We start from the raw sequence: 27971 nt of genomic DNA, 5'->3' as shown, positions 1-27971 counted from the left end.
TATTAATTACTTAGGCCAAAAGGCGATACTTTTACAAGCAGCTGCTGTGAATCAGCAGCAGCAGCAGGTGGTGGTGTTCGATGGTGTGGTGATGATGATTTATGCTGAAATCTTAAGGCGCCATCTCCATGGATGAGAGAATCGCAACGAGTTCGTCCTACTATCGTCGGATAATCTCCACGGTACATCGATAATTCCGCCAGCGTGTCGTCGCGACACGCAACGTACGCCACGTGACGTGACCGCAACGCCTCGTTGCGCCTCTCATCTGTGGTATCGTGACGCGCCGCGAGACTCCACAAATATAGAGCTTACAAACAATTATTGACGGTCACAAAAATTTTACAATGAATGGTGCCTATTTTGATTTCAATAAATGATTTGACTTTGACGCTAAATTCTCGAGATCTTTTTGCAATTGTAAATCAGATAGTAGTAAGTATGCTCAACTTTAACATTAAAATTAACTTTTTGATTTGCCAAATATTATTTTGGAAAACATAATAAGTATCATGTACCTATCATAGCAGAGCAGGGTTATCATAATTATTACTAGAGCAACAATATGGCACAAAGTGCACTAAACTCAATTATTAAAGCATTTGTTGTTTAATAACGCTGCAACGAAGTTACGGATTGACGTCCTAAAGATACCTAACTTTTCTATGAAAATCTGAAAAATCATTCCATCAAAAAATATTGTAACAAAACCTCAATCATTCTTCCAGTGGGCATCGCAGGCGAAACTGCGGGTAATAGCTACTAATTTATAAATTCACTAATAACGCAAATTTATAACCACCCCCTAAATCATATTCATTGTGTTGATAAAATCTAATCTATTACAAGTGGTAAAAATTTTAATGCCTTGTGCACGATGCAGTGGCATATTCGACCTTTGTTATTAGGTTGCAAAATCGAATAAGCGATAAGAATCAACTTTGCCTGTCTGTCAGTAAATGCTGCCATACTTAAATATTAATTCTTGGGCGTAGTCATGTGTTCAATGTATTCAACAGGTCAAAAGGAACATTAGTCTATATCGTGTGCTGTGGGTTACGCCATATTGACCAATCGGAAGTAAAATGTTAACAACTTTGTTTATTTATTAAATTTCACTATAAACGGCAAAACTACCGTTTTATGTACCTAATAACTAGTTTATGCTCGCGACTTAGTTCGCGTGAACTACACCAATTTTAAATCCTCATTTTACCCCCTTAGGGGTTGAATTTTCAAAAATCCTTTCGTAACGAATGTTTACGTCATAATAGCTATCTGCAATCTGCATGCCAAATTTCAGCCCGATCCGTCCAGTGGTTTTAGTGGTGCGTTGATAGATCAGCCAGTCAGTCAGTCAGCTTTACCTTTTATATTTATAGATAATGTCTAGATATTGATATTAACTTCTTCATGTTAAGTATAAAAAATTATACCTGGTGTATTTTTGTTTTTATTTTTGTTTCCCCCGAAAATTTCCCTAAAACACATTATTTTTTCATTTTTAACAAAGACCCCAAATACCAATTTTCATAGATTGAGTGTTTTGGAAAATAAATCTATACCCTTTACTTGAAGGGACGGAGAGTAACAAAGACTGCTGTTATGCGGACAAAGTTGCAGGCATCAGATAGTAAATTATGGACCAAAACCATGACATGGAGACAGCCAGGCCAGGTTATGATTAAGTATAAATCTACCTTAACACTTGTTTTAGATGAGTTATTTGCTTAGCGTAAGAAAAAGATGAAAGTTAATTAGACTTATTCGTATATTTAAATAAATAAATAGTCAACAATCATTTCGTGGGTCGAGGGTAAATTAATTACTTAGTGGTAGTATCCGTGGGCGGGGGCGGCGTAGGCGGCAGACTTGAGGAGCACGGGTGCGGCCTTGACGTAGGCGGGCGCAGCGGGGGCAGTGTTGTGCACCACTGCGTTGAAGCCATTGTGGTCGTCAGCGGTGTACTCCACAGTCCTGATGGAACCATCAGCCTCGTGCAAGGAGTATGAGCCCTTTACAACATCGCCGTCACGGATCTCTTGCTGTTGCTTGTTGTCACCGGTGTGGCTGTCAGCAACGGAGTAAGAGTACTCATATTTAGGGTAGGCCTGCAAATGTTGAACAATATTTGATCATACTGTAATAAGTCTTAAGCGTAAGTTATACAACTTTATGATTAGGTGAACTTACGATTTGTTCAGGTTGGGCGAGCACTTTAGTAATAGGAGCACTGTGGTACGCAAGTTGAGCTGGTGCAGCGGCATAGGAGAGATGGGCGGGTGCGGACTGGTACGAAAGCTGTGCAGGGCCAGCGGCGTAAGACAAAGGAGCAGCAACGGCCAGCTTGGCTACGGGGGCGGCGACAGCATATCTAGGACCGGAGGCCAAGAGTTGTCCAGATCCATCATGGCGCACAATGTTTTGCGAGGAAACAGCGCCAGCAGATGAGTAGTGGGGAGATGAGTACTGGAGCGGTGATTGGTAGGACAAGGGAGAACTGTAAGCGAGAGGAGCGGCAACAGCCAACTTGGCGACTGGAGCGGCGAGGATCTTAGCACCTAAGGCTGCCTGGTCGTGGCGTACGATGCTCTGAGAGGAGACTGCAGACGCGGGAGAGTAGTGGACGGCTTGGGGCAGGAGTCCTGCTGAGGACACCGCCGCTACAGCGCACAGAGTTACGATCTGAAAAATTAATATGGTGTTACATGAGAAACTTAATATTCAGTATTAAATTGTAACTTAGTAATCAATTTTTCATCTACATTTTTTTCCTATTACGAACTTACTTGAGTGAACATATTGATGATTCCAATATCGGATACTAGTTGTGAATGATGTTAGGGAGTTCATGGTGCTGGTTTTATACTCGCGAACCCGAATTAGATTACTACAGATGACAAGTAGTGGAGGTTGTCAAACGGGCTTAAAGTTCAACCTTGCTCCGGGTCATAAAAGTAAGCATATATCAATCCATTCACTGTATTAGACTTAAGCAACATTAACCATTTTTACCATTGTAGGCGTCCGGTCTACTTAAAATATTTTATAGATAGCTTTAAAATAATTCAAGTAGGTATTCTCCTAAGTACTTTAAAAAATAGTACTTTTAGCATTTGTGTAAATTAGATAAAAATAGACATAGTTATGTAAAAAACGCAAAACACTAATTTTGTGGCTTACAACAACTTACATGGGAGGTGTCGATCTGTTCTTTGCTCGTAAAATTAAGCTATAGTAATATTGTTGTACATTTATAATTTTTAGAAGAAGTAGGCATGATTTAATGCGCAGACGTACGCATTGAGGGTCAAACCTCTGTGGTTTTTTGCAATGCGTGCTATAGCGTTTGGCCATAGTCTACCACGCTGGCCACGTGCGTATTGGTATACTTCAAACACCTTTGAGAACATTATGTAGAACTCTCAGGCATGCAGGTTTCCTCACGATGTTTTCCTTACTGTTAAAGCAAGTCATATTTAATTACTTAAAACGCTCATACCAAACTCCGAAAAGTTAGAGGTGCGTGCCCGGGATCGAACCCCCGACCTCCGATTAGAAGGCGGACGTCCTAACCGCTAGGCTATCACAGCTTCCAGATTAGCAAGAGTAACAAATTACTTTACTGGAATGCCACTGGACTAATGTGGACCCGTTTTAATAAAAGTATCGGAATTTTTTATTCGAAATTCAAGGAGGTCATCTAAATCTTAATGCAATAGATCAGTTACACCATTAGAGTAATTTACCTTGTGACCAATTTAATATCAATATAAATGAAATTAACGACGTATTGATAACAAATTATCTTACAACTTGAACTTCGGTTTCGTTAATCATCATCGTCACTCCATCGCTGGCCTACTACTGACCACGGGTCTGTTCTCAAAATGAGAAAGGTTGGCCATAGTCCACCACACTGGCCAAGTGCTTTACTGTACCGAGCAGAGTGTGCATTAGACGATCCCATGGGGCATAGCGCCAGGTGCGTAGGGTGTGGCTGTGATGAGTGTTTCATCACCCATTCAATCACTGGCTGCCCCACCGGTCTCTCGCCTGTCCAGTTTTGTGACGGGTGAGGGAGATTTTGAGGATGGGTAACGTGGAGAGGGAATTGCCCTCCCCGCGAGCCTTAGCCCTCGGGAAGACCTGTGGATGATGGACACGGGGCGGTCCGTCGTTCACAGTGTGATCCTCAAGTTGGTTGGCATGCTGCGGTTCCGGCATGCCTCTAACGGTGTTTGGGGCACGTAGTGCCCCAGTGGTGGGTCTGCTGCGGCTGACATTCATAGTTTTGTTTGTGATTGGTTGGTGCCTCAAAATGGTTAACGCCCACTGAGTTTTTTACGTAGGTAACAGAGAGAGCTCTACACTAACTTCTTTCCGTGGATAGAGTATAGCAGTGTCAGGTCATAGTAATTATTTTATTTTGTTCTAATATAACATATCACACTCGAGTCTGGCAGTTTTGGTAGGCTCCACATTATAACCTTTTAAACACTAAATCATATAGGTACCTACCTGCAACTTATCGCATACTGACCTTTTGTTTGTTTTAAACTCAGCTATAGGAAGGTCGAGTTAGACTAGATTATACCGGCTGACCTAAGCCATACCCACGGGCTACTTGCGAATTTACTAGTTTCTACAGTTAAAAGTATCATAAATTACTAGCTTATGCCCGTGACTGCGTTCGCGTGGACTACACTTTCAAACCTATTATGTGATGAATACTCAAAATACTAAAAATTCGTCCAGTAGTTTGAGCTGTGCGTTGATAGAACAGTCAGTCCTTTTCCTTTTATTTATTTAGACTAGCTCATGATGGCGACTTCGTCCGCGAGGACTACATAAATTTCAACCCCTCTACTTTACTCCCTTGGGGTTGAATTTTCAAAAATCTCTTCTTACCAGATGCCTACGTAATACGTCATAATAGCTATCTGCATACCAAATTTCAGCCTAATCCGTCCAGTAGTTTCATCTGTGCGTTGATAGATCAGTCAGTCAGTCAGTCACCTTTTCCTTTTATATATTTAGATAACTAAAAAAAATACTTATGTATAACTTTAAGAGTTTAAAATGTTAAGGTTAAGTATATTTTTGTCTGTTATCATGTTCTCTCATCATCATCGTTATCAACCAATAGACGTTCATAGTTGGACATAGATCTTTTTAGGGACTTTCACACGCAACGGTCTTGCGCCGCATGAATCCAGCGACTTCCTGCGACTCGCCTGAAGTCGTCCTAGTGGGTGGTCTTCCAACACTGCGCTTTCCGCACACGCACACATTATCATGCTCTCCTTGGTGCTCTAAATAATTCCATTATTATCATGTTGATAAGTTTTGCTTGATGCATGTATATGTAAGTGTATCTACAATCTACATGCATCAAGCAAATCAGCCTAGCTGTCCGGCGTGGAAATGCAGCCAGTATTCTTGGCAGCATTCCACGCGGGCATGATTTGTATAGTAGGTAATTAGATAAAGCTAACTTTAAGTTTTATTGGTTTTTTAGCATTTAAACTACCGTGACCGTACCGTTTTATTGGTTTTATTGTAATATTTTCAATTATAAGTATAATTTAGGCTACAATGAAGCTGGGGTGTGTCCCTCACTTTTTTGGATTTTATTTTTTGAAAAAGAATTCAAAAAAAAATTTGATATACATATTTGAAACTTACTTCTATATTGCTACAAATATGAAATAAATAGTTAACAGTCATTTGGTACAGAGCTAAGTGTTAGCTTAGTGGTACTTTAACAAATTAGTTACTTGCTAACATTAAGTAAGTACTTTCAATTTTTAGAGTTCCGTACCTCAAAAGGAAAAACGGAACCCTTATAGGATCACTTTTTCAAACTCACGATGACTTGAAAGACTGATTTAAATTTTTTAACTGCATAAACGTGTCAAGTATCACATTCAGGCTAAGATACTGGATTTTTTTTTGTTAATTAAAAATTAGTGTTTTAATTTATATATGTTAGCCATTACTTACAGTGGAAAAGTGTCCACCAATAAGCGATGATTGAAAAAAATAAAAAATTTTGCTTCAATATTTTAATTTTTCATTCACTTCACATTTTCGAATATAAAAGAGCAGATTTCTATTAATTTTTAAAGGAACTCTCTTTGAAACTTACTTTTAAAAACATTTTCTTGATTGTTGTATTATGTTTAGGTACCTACTAAATGATTCTAGCATTGCACGCTGGGCACCGTTTTTTAAGTGGGTGACTTTATCGGCGTCATCGGCTTAGACGATGGAGTTACTTGAGCAGTTAGCGTCCTTGCCCCGGGTCAATTTTGACAAATCCATTACACGTTCACTATGTTACTATTGCGTAACAACAAATTATGAGTAATTATGCTTATAAGTCAGAGAGACAAAGTAAGTATTTGTCAATGCAACTTTACTAAGAACTGTAATAGTTACCTTCGTAGGTAGGTAAATACCTATTGGCCATTTCAGTCCATCTACTTTTTAATCTGTTACATTACACCTGTAGATTTATAGGTACATAATTATTATATTATGAAATATTCTAGTACCTACCTACCTATAGATATAATATTGTTAAATGACAAAACTAAAACTTTCTAAAATTACCTACTTAGGTAGTGAAGTTATTGAAAATCTCAAGATAAGAAAATTTGAACAATATGCTTAATAATTTTGTTACTAAAACTAAAGATTATTTTTTGAAGGAGCCAAAAAACTCTTGCGTTGTATAAGTTCATCAATATCGGGCACAAAGTGATTAAGTTTGTTTATACGGATTCGTTTTCGGTGTCCATTTTCTGGCGCCTTATTATGAGCATGAGCAATTTTTAAGGAACGCGCTATGTTTAGGTGTAACCGTGAACCTAATATATAATATGGATTCAATATCGGTTGAATTTTAGCATTTTCTGATGCCGGTAGAACTTGGATAATATGTCTGAAACGAGAACATACATAAAATTATTTAAGTGCATTTAGCTATTTACTCAAAGGAAAAAATAAACGCCTTAATAAAAATTGTTATTAAATTGTTTCTCATAGAAAAGTAGTCGCTACCTACTTACTTGATTGGTTTACGTTTCTGATGAAATCGTTCAAAAATCTTCTGAGATTTATAAGAATCAGTTACTGCATTTCTGGGAAAGGACGTCATATCTTGATGTAGTTTGGATAATTTGCCGTTTGAGTAAGATTTATGAATGTTACTTCTAATCTGCAATAGGATACGGGTTAAATGGGTGCATCTAATAATAATAATAATATAATACTCATATGAAATCCTTTAAACATAAATAAATTATCAATTAAAGAACAGGTAAAAGTAAAAATGGCTCTATAATTAAAACGCATTCATTAAAAAAGTCGGTATATTCCTTGCGAAGAATGAATGTAGAATGAACGATAAACAATCATTTTAAAATTATTTAAAAAAAAAACTATTTGTTTAATTTTTATAATTTTATGTGATATTTAGGGCTCTTACGTTGACACGATTGTTCCTATCTGAATAGTCAATATTTCCGAATCCTGGTTTAAGTTCACTTTTGGATACAAGTTCATTTGTTTTCGGCAATACTTTAATTTTGTGTCCACTTAAGTATGGTCGTGTTATAGCCTGCCCATTTTCATTTTTGTATTCAGTATTATATTGTTTATTAAATTGTGGTAGAACATTATTTTTTTCCGTGGAGACTTCAGGTAGATCTGGTAATTCTGTAGGAGCAGGCGTTGTTGTTTTCTTGTAAAATTTGGTGAGGCTTTCTTCTTGTTTTGTTTCGAATACCAATGGAGCATATTGTATATTTCTGCTTTTGTTATATCGATAACCATTTACATTATTTTTTAAATCTTTATCATAGAAATTCATAGTGCTATAATCATAAGAAAACGGAACATTGTGTCGGTGAAAACTCATAGTTGATACAGCTGAAGTTGATGATTTTTCCAAAGTGGAGATGATTAGTGATGTACCCATTACCAACTGTAACGGAAAAGTATTTTAAAATTAATTTTGTGATTCAGAGAGGTAAGTAAAACTGGCATTGTTTAAAAAAATGAGCACAAGTTTTATTTTTATTTTAGTTCCAGTAAATCATAAAATATATCATTAGATATACTTACAATGAAAATCATTTCATAGGCTTGCTTGCTAAGTCCGAAGTGCAAAGTACCTCACTTTTATACTTACCTAAGCAAAAAATAGTAAGTAATCATTAAAATAATGTAGCAGTTATTCAACCATATTTTGCTTACTAGACACATGTATACCCTTACGTATCTCTAAACGCTGAATGCGTTGATGATGCACATATTATTTTCATTTCTCTTTGATGACTGATATCAAATATTATTAAATTCAGTCTATTGTTTGTAAAATAATTATATGTATAGCAAGAGTTGTCTCTAGTAAAGATGAGATAATATAAATCTCTTCGAAAGGTAATAACGTGTAATCTATGAAATAACTAGATGATTTAGCTCGCGGGTTTGCCCGCGTAGATATAGGGTTTTTAAAAATCCCGTGGTAAGTATTTGATTTTCCTGGAAAAAAGTAGCTTACATGTTCGTTTCCGCAATGCAGTCTATCTCTATACCAAATTTCATTAAATCATTTAACGGGTGGTTCTGCAAAAAATCACGTGGGAACTCTTTGATTTTTCGGGACTAAAAGTAGCCTTTGCCCGTCCCCAGGCAAACTATCTCTGTATCAAATTTCATCAAAACGGGTTAAGCGGATGGATTGTAAAAAGCTGGCGGACAGACAGGCCGGAAGTATAGACTATGCCGTATAAGAAGGGCGTTTACATTGATTGATCTTGATGATTAAAATATGAGTCATTCGTTTTTTTGGTAACGAGGTGAAAATCTTAAAAAAACCCGGTTGCTTGAAAGTGAATCGGACTAAGTTGCACTTTTGCTGAGTAAAATTTCCTCTGTGGTCATTCTTCTTGGAGGCTCTAGGATAACATCTTGGAATATTTGGAAGGAGACAATGCTCATTAGTGGGACATTTAAAAGCACGAATAATCAGACACATTAGTGCCTCGCGATAAGCTTGTAAAATATGATCTGTTTAGAGACATTAGGCTCTATATCATGCAAAATTTAATGGAAAGTCACGTGTCACTGTGCCAAATAGTTTACTTATACCCTGTTGACCTTGCAAAAAGTCAGGCTAAGTTTGGCTATATAAACCGCTTTTGAAAATTATAATGTATCACTTGTGCATTATCTACTTTAGCAACATGTTCACTAAAGTAAGTGTAAATAATACTTATCAATCGAAGCCAATTTGTGATTCGTTTAATAATAATAAGTGCTAATTTAAAAATTTGCACTAACTAAACTACTCCTTTTTTATTTCAGACTTTGGTTTTGACAGCCGTGTTGTCGGTGGCGGCTGCTGGCCTTATTGCCCAGCCTCACTACTCGTCTGCCGCTGCAGTCTCTTCACAGAGCATTGTGCGTCACGACCAACCCCACGGCATTGTAGCTGCTGCTCCAGTAGCTTACCACGGTGCCCCCGTCGCGTACCAAGCAGCCCCAGTCGCCTACCGTTCTGCCCCAGTCGCCTACGCCGCTCCCGCACACTACGCTGCTCCCGTAGCGCACTACGCCGCACCCGTAGCACACTACGCCGCTCCCAGACTTGTTGCCACCCAACAAGAGGAATACGCTCACCCCAAATACGATTTCTCCTACTCCGTAGCCGATGGCCACACTGGTGACAATAAGTCCCAGCACGAGAGCCGCGACGGTGATGTCGTACATGGCGAGTACTCTCTACTTGAAGCCGATGGTTCCGTACGCAGAGTACAGTACACCGCCGACGCACACAACGGTTTCAACGCAGTGGTCAGTAACTCTGCCCCAGCTGCACATGCTGCTCCCGCGCATGTTCTTTCTCACTATTAAATGTAATAACTGTTAAAAAGTTCCTATTTATTTTTGAAAAAATTTCATTTGTTGAAATTGTAAATAGTTAAAATTAAGATAAGCTATAAATATAGAGAATGAATTTAAAATTTTACTTCTTTTATTACTCACTAGCTGAAGCCCGTGAATTCGTTACCTAAAAAATCCCAAGGAAACTCTTTGTTTTTCCGGGGTAAAATATTTATCCTATACTCTTCAAGATGCAAGTAGTTACCTCTGTGCCAAATTTTGTCAAATTTTTGTCAAGATTGGTTAAGTTTGTGGTTGAACAGTGAAAAGACAACAGATAAACATATTTTGCACATAACATTCGCATTTATTGGTATAAAATGTGTCATTAAATTAGTGACAAACTTTATTTATTTACATCTTTAACATGAAAAATATATAGTAGGTATATGTTTTTCATGTTCAGCAAGGGCATAAAAGAAGCCATTTTATCCGATACGTTTATAGACTCGAGCTGAAATCTGGGGCAGATATTTAAGTCGAGGATAAAATGCGGTTTATGACCAAGTCAAATACTCTGCTTTTCATTTCAATTGCGAGGAAATGAACAGTGATACGCGATCACAATATGTAGGTTAGCTCTTTCTCATACTTTACCTCTTCTGGTCATTGTGTATGCTCTAGCCATACATCGATAAATCACCCCATTATCCAATCACCCTTCGACGTGACACCAACAGTATATATATAGCTTATATGAATAAAGTACCAGGAGAGCATACGAGCATATGAGGCTAAGCTCAGGCACTGTAGAACTTTCTATATAGCACTATGCACGAGAATATTTGGTGCTAATACTATAATTGGAAAGTTTTATTACCTTTTGACACCTAAACTACAGAATCGATCTTGACGAATTAGGAAACAGAAATAGTTTGCATCCTATAGACAGCTAGAATATATTTTTATCTCGAAATTCAAAGAGCTCCCAGTAGCTTTTCAAAAAGCCTTATTCCATGCAAATATTGTAGCGAGCATCAGCTAGTAAAATAGAAATAGGTACGATGTTAAAACTAGAAGCCAAAAAAATCTAAAATGCTTAGGTATATTATTAATGTAGGAGAGTAATGTAAAGCTTTTGGAACTTTTTGAAGGTTGGATAAGTTGAGCTGACTATTTCGCAAACATAAAAGGTATTCTTTCTAATTAAATCTGGTCTCGATATGGTTGCCTTAAGGCTATTTTAAGCCAGAGCGACATTGAGGCATACAGGGTCGCATGTTTGAATAATTTAAAATGTAGCAAGAAGTCGCCAACGAGGCAGATTGTCGTACACCGTCAAAATCCAATTCCAGAGCATAACGATGAACAGGTGACCCGCCTGCTCATTTAATCGCTATTTTTATTAAAAAAAAGTTATCGGCCTAAAATTGACTGCTGTGGGTGAGGCTTCGATTTGTAGTAGATATTATGCCGCATTGCTATAAGTAGTTATAATGACGTTGTTACAGTCTTCAGAAGTAAACTCTAACATACCTACTAATGGTTCGCACGCGGTATCCCATAATTCCCATAAGAAAGTTTTCACAATAATGTTAATAGCGCCATCTATTAACATTATTCAATGACATAGTTCTGTTTCTCTTCTCGACAATTTGTCACAATTCGGGAATAGCTATTATAATAATATGGTTTTAATAAAGTACGTCTTTCTTTCATAAAGTGTTAATTATTTATCGATCTGGTCCATGGACCCTGAATAAATACTGATGCCCATTAAAATAAAAATGATTTCGTTTCTCTATAATATTTATCTCTTTTAGTATTTGTTGTTCAAGTACAGAATATAACTGAAATTATACGCATGTTTCAGTTTCTAATATGTAGCCGTTTTTGACCTAAAGGGTCAAATTCAATGTCCATTTTAAAGCCCTCCATTTCATATGAGAGCCCTCTGAAATAAAGCTTTTTATATTTTTATGCGCCATTCCGCTGGAGGCCAACATCTTCTTAAATATATAAAAGGAAAAGGTGACTGACTGACTGACTGACTGACTGACTGACTGATCTATCAACGCACAGCTCAAACTACTGAACGGATCGGGCTGAAATTTGGCATGCAGATAGCTATTATAACGACGGCATCCGCTAAGAAAGGATTTTTCAAAATTCAACCCCTAAAGGGGTAAAATAGGGGTTTGAAATTTCTGTAGTCCACGCGGACGAAGTCGCGGGCATAAGCTAGTTTTACATAATATTTTATTTAAATTTGAAGACGGAGGGACGGACAAGTGCAATTTCACTCAAGTAGAGTCAGATACCTCGATTCGCTCGGTCAATAATTATTATACGGACTTAAAAACAATTTATAGTAGAAATAGAAAATTTTTTTAGTCAAAAAAACTTTTACAAGTAGGTACTGAAAAAAATCATCTACCATATGAACTAGATAAGGGTCTTAAAAATCCCATGGGAACACTTTAATTTTCCTAGAAAATAGTAGCCTATGTTACTCTCCGAATCGTTAACTAACCCATGCAAAATATCATATCGATGCGTTGATGCTCCGTTGTGACACGATTTAAGAACAAACCACCAAACCAATAAACTAACAAAACAAGCATACTCCCTCATTTATATTATGGGTAGTGATGCCTTGTTTAGTGTCTATAAAATCAGAGCAATTTTAATGAACAGGTTTACAATCATTACTAAAGTGTTGCCTAATTGTAGGTGTTTTACATACAAAGCACTTAGAAATTAGGGTTATATAACTACTCGTAAGTTAGTGTCACAAGCTACACTCAAGTGGCATAAGACAGTGGATTGTGGAAATCTCCATAATATTATGATACCTATTTCTTGCAGTGGATATGTATTTGTTGATACGACGATGAAGACGAGGTTATTTTTGGTGAACAAAATATTATGTTAGAGTAAAAACGAATAGGTTCAAGAAATTTGCTATATTTAATTCATTTAGAAGTTTTAAATAACTTAACTATAATTTTCAACGTATAATATAAATAATAACGTATGCATCATTCAACACCCATTAAATCAGTGATGAGCGAGGATATGTGCGGGGGCTGGGGCGGCGTGAACATTTGGGGCAGAGTTACTGACTACCGCGTTGAAACCGTTGTGTGCGTCGGCGGTGTACTGTACTCTACGTACGGAACCATCGGCTTCAAGTAGAGAGTACTCGCCATGTACGACGTCACCGTCGCGGCTCTCGTGTTGGGACTTGTTGTCGCCGGTGTGGCCATCGGCTACGGAGTAGGAGAAGTCGTATTGAGGGTGGGCATATTCCTCCTGTTGCGTAGCAATAATTCTGGGAGCGGCGTAGTGCGCTACTGGAGCAGCGTAGTGAGCGGGAGCTGCGTAGGCGATGGGGGCAGAACGGTAGGCAACTGGGGCAGCTTGGTATGCGATCGGGGCAGTGCGGTAGCCAGCGGCGACTACGGTGTTGGGCTGGTCATGGCGGATAATGTTTTGTGAGGAGACTGCAGCAGCAGATGAGTAGTGAGGCTGAGCAATGAGGCCTGCAGCAGCTACGGCCAGAACGGCGGTCAATACCAAAATCTGAAAATAAAACATAATAATTAAATATTAGTATTTTTTACTATTTCATTATTAATATAATATTAAGAAAATGCGAAAAGGTAATCTTGATAAGGATAAGGTTATTCTTCGTAATATTAAATTTGACAATTAAATAATTTTTTTATAAGAATATTAGCATGTTAAATGACTAATATTCCCCTTTCCTCTCCAACTAAGCGTAAAGCTTGTGCTAGGAGTAGGTACGACAATAGTGCAACGGGCGGGGTTTGAACCGTCGACCTTTCGGTTTTCAGTCCACTCCTTTACCCATTGAGCTGTTGAGGCTGTTTATCTACGGGATGAATTTTTCTATTTGCAATTTTCTTACTTACTTTAGCGAACATGTTGTCCTGTGCTGATTATAGAACTGATACATGTCTTAGAACAAAAGCAGCTTATATAGTGAATTCGTTTGTAGTGTGATAAGGTCAACAGGGTCAGTAAGTAAATCTAGATTTTGGTAATACTTATCTCAATAAAATCTACTTTCTCTCTCATGCCTTTATTTTAGGTAGCAACCGTGGCTATTATTTATCTGCAACAAATATCAACTGGTATTTCATAATGAACTCATAACATTTACACGTCTTTGAGCCTTTAAGGAGTCAAGTGTCCATTAGCAACAAAAATTGCAGAAGTCAGCTGGGGCAACTCACTTGCACTTTATTTGCACTGTGTATATACTCGTAGGTGCAGTAAGTAAACATCTTTCTGCTTGAAAGCTTGCATAAATTTACTTTCTGCAAGTATTTAAACACTGCAAGTGACTCACAAAATTCTGCAAGAAATAGCGGGAGGTACCTACTTGTCAGTGTACACTTGACCAAATTATTAATTTCCGGTATGCAAGTAAATTGGAAACGATCTTGTCCAAATTATAACAAGGGTGCATTTAATATATTTTTTTTCTTTAAAAAGAATTTAGCCACGCATGATTACTTTTATTTTTTGGTTGACAGGTTCTCATTCCCACAATATAAATTTTCTTACGCGCATTACAATGGAAAAACAGGTCAAGTACAGTACGCGACAGGTCGAAATATCAATCGGGGAGGTATAGCCCCCGGTGCGGGCGAGCGCGAGTGACGTGCAGGTGTGCGGGGCATCCCCCGCCTTTTACCCCGATTGCCATCTCGACCTCTCGCTGACTATAGATACTTGTTAGAAGTCAAGACACCTATAAGATAGGGTTCCGTACCAATGCCCGTCGATAAAAAAAAACTTCAGCGGGCGTTATTTCTTGAACGGTAGAGAAATGTAACTTCAAAGATCCCAAAGCCCATTTTCGCTCCCTTAGTAATAACTAGCTAGCGTGACTAACAAGATGATGTACGCGATTTAGGTTTTAAAAATGTCGAGGGAACTCTTTGATATTTTGGGATGAAAAGTAGGCTGTGTTCATCTCCGAGATGCATGCTATCTCTGCAGGTACTTATTTTTCGTCAAAGACAGCAGACAGATATACATACTTTCGCAATTATAAGATTAGTATGGATATGAATTATTATCATCTACTGAAATAGTAGACGTAACAGTGTAAGGCTAACTAACGTCTATAAAGCCAATCAAATTCTAAACCTAAGCTATGTAGAGGAACCTGGTTTATTTTGATACTACTTAGATTATGCCCACGATTTCATCCGTGTGGGTTTAGATTTGTTTAAAACAATTAAATTTCACTTGCTTCAACGGTGAAGGAAAACATCGTGAGGAAACCTGCATGCCTAAAAGTTCTCCGTGTTCTCAAAGGTGTATAAAGTCTGCCAATCCACATTGGGCCCTTAAACCCTTCTCACTCTGAGAGGAGACCCGGCTCAATTGTGGGCCGGTAATGAGATGATCATGATGATACATCTCATAGGAACTCTTTGATTTTCCGTGATAACAAGAAGCCTTTGATTGTTTCCAGTATACAAGCTACAATTAATGTCAAAATCGGGTAAACAAATGGGCCGGCAAAAGGTAATAGTCAGACTGCAATACTTACTGTCAGTATTTACTACATAGATCTCACTTTTTACGCTAGGGTATGGTACGCAACCGGGCAATTCATTCATAGCTTTTTACCTGGCTTGAATCCAGGCATAACACCGAGCTGTGTATACTCATAGCTGCGACTTTGCCGCGAGGATTTAGGTTTAATGAAAATATATATATTTTATTTATAAATTTTCGCATACATTATATAACTAGATGATGCCCGCGACTTAGTCCGCCTTAAATTTAGATTTCTAAAACTCAGTGGATTTTTTTGGTCTTTCTGAGATATCAGCAGGCCGATTGCGAATCGACTGCATCTATCATTTAATGACAGCATCAATGTCAAAATATGGTTTTCCTATCACGGTTCGGTGAGACAGTCCACAAAGGATAGATGTGGACAAAAAAATGTTTTGACAGTTCATTTACACTATCGATAAAATTTATTGTATGAAAAATGCTATTGCGGACGCGTTTTGAAGTTTGATGTCATATAAGAACCTCGACAAATGTTACGTCAAATGAGGTTTTCATTGAAACAACTCGAGAGGTGTTTTTATCAGTGACATAAGCTATCCGCAAATCGTTTTACTACTCATATTCATTAAAATAAAGTTATGAAAGGGATTAAAAAAGGCTATAGTAATTCTTCTGCTAGATAAGAAATCCATTATTAATTTTAGAAGCTAGAATAATAGTATAAAAGTATTTTTAGATTAATGTAAGTCTCATAAGTACTTTTAAAAGAATATGTGATGACTCTTTCATTAGTAGGTTTGATGCACAGAGTACATTAAATATAGAGGTATACTAACACTGAGAAATGAGAATCACAGAGTACTTTTTACACGCACCTATAACTTTTTGGAGAACAGTTATGTGCATTTTAACTAAATAATTAAATATCATTGCTTTAACGGTGATGGAAAACATCGTGTGGAAACCTGCATGCCTGAGAGTTCTCCAAAATGTTATCGAAGGTGTGTGAAGTGAAGTCTACCAATCCGCATTTGGCCAGCATGGTAGACTATGGCCAAAACTCTTCTCACACTCAAGAGAACCGTACTCTATAGTGAGCCAGCGACAAGCTGAACATAATAGTATACCTTTGACTCCTTTGAGAACAATATGGAGAACTCTCAGGCATGCAGATTTCCTCATGATATTTCCTTCACCGCTAAATCAAGTTAAGTATAATTAATTGTTTAAAACGCACATAACTCTTAGAGATGCGTACCTAGAATTGAACCCCCAACCTTCAATTATTCAGAGGTGGACATCCTAACCACTAGGCTCTTCGGGGAACTTGTCCAAAAGTCAAATCATTTTCTGATTTAATTGATTTAGCTTTAGAAATTACTTTGGAATTTAAATTATTTAGGCAAATAAAACAACAGTTTGATGATTTTTTATGTATTCTTTTATTAAAGTAGATTAGATTCTGATATTTTAATTATATCACCATCTGCTTCTTATAAATCTAATCTGGCACCGTTCATTATTTTATTTGTCTCTGCACGGGGTCCAAGAGCTCGAGTTCACAACATATCCCAATCCATATCTTTGTCAGGATGAAGAAATGAATGCAGCACTGTATCACCTTTGCCTGAAAAAAAATTATGATAACTGAGTAAGTGACCACTGACTGTGTTGCTTAATCTATACCACTAGGCACTACCAGCTTCTGTTTAGGTATGACGTTGTCTGCGAAGACTTTAGAATCAGTGTATATGGTATCTTTGTTACTAATTTAGCTAATCCAAATTGTTTCTTTAAATATTTGTGGTGTGAAGGAGTAAGAAACATCCAAACTTTCATATGAAGAGCAACGTTTTAGGCAGCTCTAGATACATAACGAAACATACTCGAGAAAGCACTTGTACGGTGGAGGTACTTACTATGAAGTCATAACCACCAGTAGCAATGGACTCAATTTGTATAATAGGTACTTTATGAAACGCTGTTAAAACTCCTCTAACTTTTCGGAGTTTAATACCATTGTAACAACTAAATATCACTTGCTTAGCTGTGAAGGAAAAGGAAGATCGTGAGGAAACCCGCATGAGAGCCTTTACTTGTATTGAATGATAACGTTTGTTAACTTACGAGTTCTAACTTCCAAGCAGCCACAGTCCGTCAATAAGGGTCCCAATACTTAGGCAAATCAGTGCCCAGGCATTTGCGTATAAGTTCAGTGAGAAAAACTAAGTCTCCGGAGTCCGAGGAGCAAGCAAAGTTGCTGAATTAATCACAAAAAACAAACGCGTAAACTAAGGAAAAACAACAAAAAATTGTACTTTGTGGTCTGGGGTTCTAAATAGTTACCACAGACTAACTACTTATTTGTAATAAGTAACGTAGCCAAATTTAGGAGACTGTTATGTCCATGTAAATTGCTAGATTACCAAGTGATTACCATAGATATTCGATTTAGTCGGGTTATAAATAGGTCCGTGCTACCAATACGTCATCAAAATGTCGATAATGACCAAATGCGATATAGTGCATTAGTCGTCCGCGATAGCAAATTTATCAACTGTAACGATCACGATTCTTAAGGATATTTCTATTGCGATGTCACATGTCAGTTTACGGCAATCGGCCTGCAGTATCATGGATAAAAGTAGTCCGCCTCCGGGATATAAAATAGGTTCATGGATTTAAGCTTTTCATTTATCTTATCGGTATTATGTATTTGTCTAAATATTACTTTGTAACAGTCATTTTATAAGTTTAGAATAATTAATTGTGTACCTAGTTTGTTTACTACACTACAATTTCGTTATTAAATGGTCTATGATTGAAATAAGGGTTAGTTAATTTAATTATATCTCTACAGCTACTTTTTCCGTACGTAGATCAGTTGCCTGGCTACTTATTTCTGTTTTTCATAAAAATCATAGTGTATTATTCCAGTTATTATAGTTGTAAGTTGCATCCTCTCCTGTAGCCACGTTGCTAGAAATACGGGTTTCAATTAATTTCAAACTATATTTTAGGTGAAGTAAAAATAAGAGGTGGTAAGTATAATGAATATTAATTTATTGTAAGATAATTTACCTACTTATTATCGTCTAAAATCGGAATAATCAAAAATAGGTTATACCTATACTAAATTCGATCATACAATTTTGGTACATTTTAGTGATGGGCCAGAATATGGGCAGGGGCGTGCGCAATGACGGGTGCAGGGGCGGCGTGAACTGAGGGTGCGGAGCGGTGGACCACAGCGTTGAAGCCGCTGTGTGCGTCGGCGGAGTACTCCACTCTGCGCACGGAACCGTCAGCCTCGACCAGGGAGTATTCGCCATGGACAACATCTCCGTCGCGGCTCTCGTGCTGGGACTTGTTGTCGCCGGTGTGACCGTCAGCTACGGAGTAGGAGAAGTCGTAGCTGGGGTGAGCCTGTAAACACAAAGAGAGCAAATCTCAAGTACATTATCACAAGAGTTATAAAAGTTGTATGTTTAGTTTTTTATTTTTCAATTTTTGAGTTTTGATTATAAATTCTTACATCATAGGGTTCTGGTTGGTGGGCAGCGATGTAGCCATGGGCGGGAGCGGCGTGAACGATAGGAGCAGCGTGGACAATAGGGGCAGAGTGAGCGATCGCAACACGAGCAGGTGCAGCGTAGGCGAGCGAGCTACCAGCTAGACCGATAGAGCCGTAGCCTTGGTTGTGACGAACAATGTTTTGGGAAGAGACGGCACCGTGGCCAGAGAGACGAGGAGCAGCGTAGGCCACAGGGGCGGCGGCGTAGGAGATGGGGGCGGCTACGGCAATGGATCTATGGCCTTGGTCGTGGCGTACAATGTTTTGGGATGAGACGGCGCCGTGTCCGGAGAGACGAGGTGCGGCGTAGGCCACAGGGGCGGCGGCGTAGGAAGTATAGGCTACAGGGGCTGCTACAGCAATGGATCTATGTCCTTGGTCATGACGCACGATGTTTTGTGATGAAACAGCGCCGTGAGCAGGAGCGGCGTAGGAAATTGGGGAAGAGTAGGCCAGGGTAGCGGCGTGGCCGTAGTTTGCCACGGGCAAAAGCCCAGCGGATGTTACCGCCAAAACGGCGCTGAGTGCCAAAACCTGAAAACAATAATCACTACAATTTATAAGCCTGTAAAGTTAGTAAATTTCTCTTCAAGAAGTCTGTTTTAATCAAGTATCAACAGTTTAAGTTCATGTAAGTATTAGAAATTAGATCTGATAGCTAAAATGTTCTTGATTTTATTTTAACCTGACTTACTTTGCAGAACATGTTGTAAAAGTAGTTGTTCAACTGATGCTTAATTTTTGCACCGAGCCCCTTTTATAGTACTTACCTTACTGATATCAATAATTGTCTGTTGCAAGGTCAAAACCCAATATATTACTTTCCTTCATAATCTTGTATTTTAAATATTTTACTACCACCCATTATGTCATAAAACATACCTAAGCAAAAAGAGATTTTTCTGTAAAAATGTCCCAAACCGTAAAAATATTGCTATTGTGGCTAATTCCATTGTACACAATCTCTAAACTAAACTAAAACGGCATGTCTAAATCTAATGCTATCCCTTTCATAATGTTGCTTGGGGAAAAGGATGGCACTAAATTTAGACCTGTTAATTTAGTTTAGTTTAGAGATTGTGTACAAGAGAATCGACCCCAATGATGTCCTAAAAAAATTTAAGAAGTTTTATAAAAGCTGCATCATAACTGTAATATTATGTGTGTGTGTGCGTGTATGTGTGTGTGCGTGTGCGTGTGTGTGTGTGTGTGTGTGTGTGTGTGTGTGTGTGTGGCTTAAGTTACGTTAGTACTATTAGGTATATCTAAGTCTAAACCCGGCGGCATGTGTGAACATCCCAAACTATTTATCAAATCTGCACTTTTCTAGCTAACAGTAACCTCTAGTAACCTTTGTAAAAAAAATCGGTCAAGTGCAAGTCGGGCTCACACACGAGGATTCCATAGTATCATCGTACAAGAAATCTCAAACCAGTAGGTATAATTTTTTTTTATGTACAACACTGCAAGTTAAAGACGCACAGTGCTGCACACCCCGCACAGCCCCCTCGCTAACCCGGTGCGGGCCAGCGCGGGTGGCGTGTGGGTGTTCGGGGCATCCCCCGCCTCATATCCCGATATGCCATCTCAACCTGTCGCAGAATACTTATAGGTAAGTAGCATTGTAAGAATGTACCTACCTTTTAACTCGGGAAATCAAATAGTTCTTGCGAAATTTTCAAAAACTTAATTCACTCCGACGAAGTCTTGGACTCAGCTAGTTTTAAAAATAACGTGATAATTATGATATATTATACAAAAACTGTCGCTCTTGGCATTTGTTACATATTATGGGATAATGTCAAAACTAGTAAGTACCTACTAGCTGATGCCCATTATTTCGTACGCGTGGATCTAGGTTTTAAAAATCCCGTGAGAATTCTTTGTTTTACAGGGATAAACAGTAGCAGTAGTAGTATGTAATAGTAGTAGTAGTAGTAGTAGTAGTAGTAGTAGTAGTAGTCACTCTCCAGGTCTTAAAGTATACCCATGCAAAAAATCACGTCTGTCCGTTGCTCCGTTGCGTCGTGATTGAAGGACAAACCAATGTACCAAAAAATCAAACACACTTTCGCATTTGTAATAATATGAGTAGTGATTAATTCCTTAATCTAAGGTACCTATTCAACATTTTAGTAGGTACCTTAGTTTTGTACGCAGCAGTCTTCGTTATATGAGTGACTCTGCATTTATTAAAGGGCATAGGTTTCTAATAGCGGTAATAGCCTAGTAGTTAAAACTTCGGCCTCCTATTCGTCCGGATTCGAGGTTTGATTCCGGTTACTCACCTCTAACTTTTCGGAGTTATGTCAGAGTGAACAAGTTATGTGGAGTATCACTTACTTTAAAGGTGAAGGAAAACATTGCGCGTTCTCCATAATATTCTCAGTCTGCCAAATCTGCACTTGGCCAGCGTGGTAGACTATGGCTTAAACCTTTCTCATTCATTCACCAGTAGTGGACCAGTGATGACTTGAGCTGATGATATTAAGGTAAAAAATAAATGTATGTGCGTTCGTTCGTTCGTTACATACGTTTGCCCATTGTTTATCCGATTGAGTTGAAACTTTGTACAGTTGTTTTTGACACTTGCGAGAAGGTTTTTCACAAACGTGCAAAAGGTAGCGCGAGTTGTATTGTAACGTCAGGTGCCTATTAGCGAGTAGATAACAAAAGATTTGTCTACCACTATCCATCCATTCCATACTCCACACTAATATTATAAATGCGAAAGTGTGTCTGTCTGTCTGTCTGTCTATCTGCTAGCCTTTCACGGCCCAACAGTTTAACCGATTTTGATGAGACTTGGTACAAAGTTAGCTTACAACCCCGGGAAGGACATAGGTTAGGTACTTTTTATCCCGGAAAATTAAAGAGTTCCCACGGTATTTTTAAAAACCTCAACCCACGCGGATAAAATCGCGGGCATCATCTAGTACAAAATAATAATTGACCGGTGTGTCGCATAAATCAGGAGCTTACAAATAGATATGCCAAAAAATAAATGTGTAGGTATTACTTATAGGAGTTTAGTGTGTAGTCCATTTTTCGTAAGCCTAATCGTGGTAATATAATGCCCAATTAAGCATAATATATTTTTCTTTTTAGGGTTCCGGAGCTCAAAAGAAAAAAAGGAACCCTTATAGGATCACTTCGTTGTCTGTCGTTGTGTCTATCAATTCGGGGGAGTCAAAACCTATTACTTCACGTTGACCTAGAATCATGAAATTCGGCAGGTAGCAGTCATAAAGCAAAAGTAAAGAAAAAAAACCGAAAACCATGAATTTGTGGTTACATCACAAACAATTTATAATATCTACTAGATGATGCCCGTGACTTCGTCCGCGTGGATTTAGGTTTTTAAAATCCCGTGGGAACTCTTTTATTTTCCGGGATAAAAAGTAGCCTATGTCCTTCCCCGGGATATATGCTAACTCTGTACCAAATTTCATGCAAATCGGTTGAACGGTTGAGCCGTGAAAAGCTAGCAGACAGACAGACAGACAGATAGACAGACAGACAGACACACTTTCGCATTTATAATATTAGTAGGTATGGATTATTATCTTAAAAATTAGGAAAAATAAAAATGAAGTACATATTGTCTTTAATTTAATTTATTTATTATCGTATATAAATAATTATTTACAGATCTATGAATATGGACGGGAATAGCTAGATCGTTGAATTTAATGATGTGCAAGAATATGGGCAGGGGCATGTGCAATCACGGGTGCAGGGGCAGCGTGAACTGAGGGTGCGGAGCGGTGGACCACAGCGTTGAAGCCACTGTGTGCGTCGGCGGAGTACTCTACTCTGCGTACGGAACCGTCAGCCTCGACCAGGGAGTATTCGCCATGGACAACGTCTCCGTTGCGGCTCTCGTGCTGGGACTTGTTGTCGCCGGTGTGACCGTCAGCTACGGAGTAAGAGAAGTCGTAGCTGGGGTGAGCCTGTAAACACAAAGGGAGCAAATCAATATCACTGAACAATTGTTAAGGCAATCTCCCATTTCATAATATTTTAAACTTCAATTATAAAATTCTTACATCATAGGGTTCTGGTTGGTGGGCAGCGATGTAGCCATGGGCGGGAGCGGCGTGAACGATGGGAGCAGCGTGGACAATAGGGGCAGAGTGGGCGATCGCAACACGAGCAGGTGCGGCGTAGGCAAGAGAGCTACCAGTTAGGCCGATAGAACCGTAGCCTTGGTTGTGACGCACAATGTTTTGGGAAGATACGGCACCGTGGCCGGAGAGACGAGGAGCATTGTAGGCAATGGGAGAAGAGTAGGCTACGGGAGACGCATAGGCGACCTGAGCGATGCCGTGGGGTTGGTCATGACGCACAATGCTTTGGGAAGAAACGGCGGCAGCGTTTGAGTAGTGAGCTGTGGGCAAAAGTCCAGCAGCTGATACAGCCAGGATGGCACTCAATGTGATGATCTGAAAATAATAGACGTGTTTATTAAAATTATTACGATATCTATACTATCTATCTATCTAGTATGTTTTAAGGTTTATGCAAACAAGGATCTTCTATTTAGAGTCTCCATTCAATTATCTGACATTTCTATCAGATATTATTAAAACTGACTTACTTTGGAGAACATGTTGACAAAGTTACTGTTCAACTGATACATAATCCGTGTAAGGAGCCGCTTTTATAGTTAGTGCTTTTAGGCAAGGTCAACTCCAATGTTCAATGTTACACTTTCTTTCACATCCTTTAGTACTTATACATGGTTAATATAACAATAGGGTCTATTTTATTTTATTCAGATACAAGTTAGTCCTTGACTGCAATCTCACCTGGTGGTAAGTGATGCAGTCTAAGATGGAAGCGGGCTAACCTGGAAGGGGTATGGCAGTTTTAAATAAACCCATGCCCCTTGGGTTTCTACACGGCATCGTACTGGAACGCTAAATCGCTTGGTGGTACGGCTTTGCCGGTAGGGTGGTAACTAGCCACGGCTGAAGCCTCCCACCAGACCAGACCAGAAATTTAGAAATTATAAAATTCCAAATCCCTGTCAGGAATCGAACTCGGGACCTCCCACCCCCACTAATAAGACCTGTGGTCTTATTAGTGGGAGATCCACGCTTACCACTGCGCCAGAGAGGTCGTCGAACCTCCCGACGAACCGAAGCAATAGGGTACCGAAGCAATAGGGTACTTCATATTGCTTCTTTGCTTTAGGGGCTACGTGGGTCAAATAGTTAACTTAGTTCTTTATATCATCAATGTTTAATATTCTAAAAGTCATGGAGACATTAGAAATCATTTTAGTAGAGAAAGGAGAAATCTACCTATTTATACCCAACCTTCAGACAATATGACCTAACATATCTTAGTAAAATGACTTTTCGGTAAAAAACAAACTTGTTCTTAAAGAAACCGGTCAAGTGCAAATCGGTCTCGCACACGAAGGGTTCCATACCATCGTATAAAAAAATAAAAGTTTTTTGTGATATAACCATAAATACACGGTTTTCGGAGTTTTTACCTTTACTTGTGATATAGGACATTGCTATCTGCTAAATTTTATGATTCCAGGTCAACGGGAATAACTATAATATAATAATATATAGTCCGTACAAAATGACTCCACATGCGCCATTTTAGCTCTATGGGTCAACTGTCATGTCAAAAGTACGGTCCACCTATACAATAAGGACTAAAATCGTACTTTTAACATGGACACAAAAAGTTAAATGGCGTGTGAGGAGTCAAATTTTACGGGTCTGACAGACCCGACAGATAGTCAGACCTCCAGACAAACAATGAAGTAAATGATTCTATATAATAAATAATGGTTCCTTTTTTCTACTTCTTTTTTTCTCTCTAGAGATACGGGATTCTAAAAAAGTTAAATTGGGAACTTTATTGTCTGTTTTTAACTGACTTCCAAAAAGGAGGTGGGTTCTGCCGTTCGTAATTCGGCCCGTTTTTTTGTGATTTATGACACAGATTTTTTCGAGGTTTCTAGACCGATTTGCAAATTTTTTTTTTAATCTACAGAAGATATTTCCGTGGTGGTCACATAAACATTACGGGAGCCAACTCCTTTATCCTGATGCTGCAGGGTTACTGGCCGCCTAAGTTATCAAGATTCAGGAAGTGTTCATAGTGAATTAATATTGTAGGTACCAAGCAAACGACTTCATGCTTAAACTCCAAGTCCAACCCAACAAAAACACAAGTTTGCGCGTTTACCGCCAAGAAGTCCCCGTTTACGTTACCTCTTCTCTTTCAGAGCACTCCCCTCACCCCTTCCAACAGCATTGGGATTCTTGGAGTCCACATTTCGAGCGACATCCAATTTTGGGATCATCTGGAAAGCAAGGCCAAATTAGCCTACAAAAAGCTTGGGGTGCTCAACAGAGCAAAGCGGTACTTCGCGCCCGCTCTGAAGAGCTTTTTGTCCTCATTCCACTCTCATTTTTTTACAACCGCACCGCGTGCCACCGTAAGCAATTGCACCCTCACCACCAGGGTGTCTGGTGCACTTTGACCGTCCGTTGTGCCAGATCCTTCTTTCCATTGTCGCACATGCAAACTGTGGAACTAACTTCCATCGGTGGTGTTCCCACTGAATTACAACATGGGGTTATTCAAGGGGCGGACCGACAAATTCCTAAAAGGCCGGCAACGCATCGGCAATTCCTCTGGTGCTTTCAGTCTATATTACTTTACTCTATGCTCTGGTGCTGCAAATATTCATGGGCGGCGGTAATCACTTAACATCAGGTGACCCGCCTGCTCGTTTGCTCGCTATCTCTATTAAAAAAAGTCCCAACTCTTCAACCCTGATGATGTAGGGTACAGCAATCCTAAACTATAGTGATTCAAGAACTGCGATTGATGCAATATTATTTTAGGTACCAATCACAAACCTAGCCTATGTATAATTCCGAATCCGACTCGCATACGAAGGGGAACCCTTCCACCACCGTACAATAAATCTTAAACTAGTATATTAAAAATTTGCAAGTTAATGACGGCGGACAGCGCCATGTTATTTGGTCGGGAACACAAATCTTTAATTTTTTTTGTGATGTAGGTAACCAGAAATTCACAGTTCGATTTTTTTCCTTTTATACTTGTGCTTGCTACCTGTCAAATTTCATGATTTTAAATCAATGGGAAAGCTATTCAGTGGAAAGTAGGTACCCTATAAGTTTTGATTCCTCCGAATCGACAGACACGATAGACAAATATGGGCATATAATAAGTCTTTAAGTATTGTGGTAGATATGTGCAAGTAATTTTTGATACTAAGAGGTTCTACTTCCTTGCTTCAAGCCGATTTCAAACATTTTGATATTTTGGCGGGGTTTCAATACAAAGGCTGTCATTACGCCCTTTATTCCTCAGTTAAACGCAATTTGACGTCGGTGAAATAGGAACTAAAAAAACTGGTTACCGCTTTCAGCACAACAACTGTATATCATCATCACCATTAAATTGATCAAGATCAACCCATAGCCGGCTCACATAACAGAGCATGGGTCTCCTCTCAGTATAAGAAGCGGTTTGGCCACAGTCCACCACGCTGGTCAAGTACGGATCGGGAGACAACAATTGCATCTTCAAATTTTGTTGATCTTGCTAACTATTATTTATTGACCAATGAATAATAACTAATTTGCTTGAATTTTATTCAAATGTGCAGGAACTATAGGAAAATAGATTAAAATAAATTATTATAAAGAAAAGAAATAAATTAGTAATGAATTGTGTGTTATTTTAATTAAATATTTACATTTCTATTCACAGGTATCCTTAACATTATTAGAAACTATTCAATAATGTGAGAGGATATGAGCTGGAGCATGCGCTACTGGGGCAGCATGGACGGTAGGAGCGGAGCGGTGGACTACAGCGTTGAAGCCACTGTGTGCGTCGGCGGAGTACTCCACTTTGCGCACGGAACCGTCAGATTCGAGCAGAGAGTATTCACCATGTACAACGTCTCCGTCGCGGCTCTCGTGCTGGGACTTGTTGTCGCCGGTGTGACCGTCAGCTACGGAGTAGGAGAACTCGTATTTGGGGTGCGCCTATAAAATAAAGTAAAAAATTAGTACATTATCACAAGAGTTATAAAAGTTGTAGGTTAAGTTTTTTATTTTTCAATTTTTGAGTTTTGATCATAAATTCTTACGTCATAGGGTTCTGGCTGGTGGGCAGCGATGTAGCCATGGGCGGGAGCGGCGTGAACGATGGGAGAAGCGTGGACAATAGGGGCAGAGTGGGCGATCGCAACACGAGCAGGCGCAGCGTAGGCGAGAGAGCTACCAGCTAGACCGATAGAGCCGTAGCCTTGGTTGTGACGCACAATGTTCTGGGAAGATACGGCACCGTGGCCGGAGAGACGAGGAGCAGCGTAAGCCACAGGGGCGGCGGCGTAGGAGATGGGGGCGGCGTAGGAGATGGGGGCAGCAACGGCAATAGATCTATGTCCTTGGTCGTGGCGTACGATGTTTTGTGAAGAAACAGCGGCATGACCGGAGATGTGGGCAGGAGCGGCGTAGGCAGAGTAACCTAATGAAGCCGTGTTGTAGGCGATAGGTGCTGCAGCAATGCCATGGCCCTGGTCGTGACGCACGATGCTTTGGGAGGATACAGCAGCGGCTGATGAGTAGTGCGCTGCGGGCACGAGACCAGCGGATGCGACCGCCAATACAGCGCTCAAAGCGATGATCTGAAAATGTACAAATCCATTTGAAAAAAATTGGAATTATAAACCTCGGTATGAATTCTTAACTACTAAACTTCTGAAAGTTCAATTGGTACCTAAAATTTCAGGTACCTTAGAATGATTAATTATAAATAATAAATCTAGTATCTATGTAATGTTATGTGACTAATGACTAAAATGAGCATGAATATTTAAAGCTCACTTACTTTGGAGTACATATTAGGAAAGTAGTCG

At 39.1% G+C, this 27971-nt stretch overlaps 2 protein-coding genes and 1 long non-coding RNA gene across 3 annotated transcripts; 1 reads left to right on the top strand and 2 right to left on the bottom strand.

Moving 5' to 3' along the window:
* Positions 1-1829: 1829 nt before the first annotated feature.
* Positions 1830-27955, bottom strand: LOC117982286 (uncharacterized). The gene is made up of 15 exons (XM_069498679.1): positions 27944-27955; positions 27201-27740; positions 26880-27096; positions 23086-23396; positions 22729-22989; positions 18998-19570; positions 18637-18888; positions 12970-13488; positions 9526-9795; positions 5689-5698; positions 5192-5315; positions 4057-4279; positions 2382-2685; positions 2194-2351; positions 1830-2111 (listed from the first exon to the last, which is right to left on the bottom strand). The coding sequence occupies exons 1-15, from the start codon at positions 27953-27955 to the stop codon at positions 1830-1832; spliced, it is 4056 nt and encodes a 1351-aa protein (XP_069354780.1).
* LOC117982306 (uncharacterized) lies at positions 7629-8268 on the bottom strand. Its single transcript, XR_011236723.1, has 2 exons — positions 8134-8268; positions 7629-7993 (listed from the first exon to the last, which is right to left on the bottom strand). It is a non-coding gene; the product is annotated as an uncharacterized lncRNA (long non-coding RNA).
* Positions 9258-9927, top strand: LOC117982318 (cuticle protein 7-like). The gene is made up of 3 exons (XM_069498475.1): positions 9258-9269; positions 9379-9529; positions 9620-9927. Exons 1-3 carry the CDS (start codon positions 9258-9260, stop codon positions 9925-9927), a joined length of 471 nt encoding a protein of 156 aa, XP_069354576.1.
* Positions 27956-27971: the final 16 nt, after the last annotated feature.

This window comes from Maniola hyperantus, chromosome 5 (genome assembly GCF_902806685.2).
Source record: "Maniola hyperantus chromosome 5, iAphHyp1.2, whole genome shotgun sequence".
NCBI lineage: Eukaryota > Metazoa > Arthropoda > Insecta > Lepidoptera > Nymphalidae > Maniola > Maniola hyperantus.
The sequence above is the reverse complement of the archived record's forward strand: the minus strand, read 5'-3'. Positions and strand labels throughout refer to the sequence as shown.

Bases quoted from the DNA above. Each gene is read 5' to 3' on its own strand.
- LOC117982286 (XM_069498679.1), bottom strand. The intron at 9,796-12,969 runs GCTCATCACTGA...GGCTTCAAGTAG, and splicing joins CAGCCCCCGCACATATCCTC to AGAGTACTCGCCATGTACGA. The intron at 2,352-2,381 runs GTCCTAGATATG...CCGCCCCCGTAG, and splicing joins TGGACAACTCTTGGCCTCCG to CCAAGCTGGCCGTTGCTGCT.
- LOC117982318 (XM_069498475.1), top strand. The intron at 9,530-9,619 runs GTGCCCCCGTCG...CTGCTCCCGTAG, and splicing joins TGCTCCAGTAGCTTACCACG to CGCACTACGCCGCACCCGTA.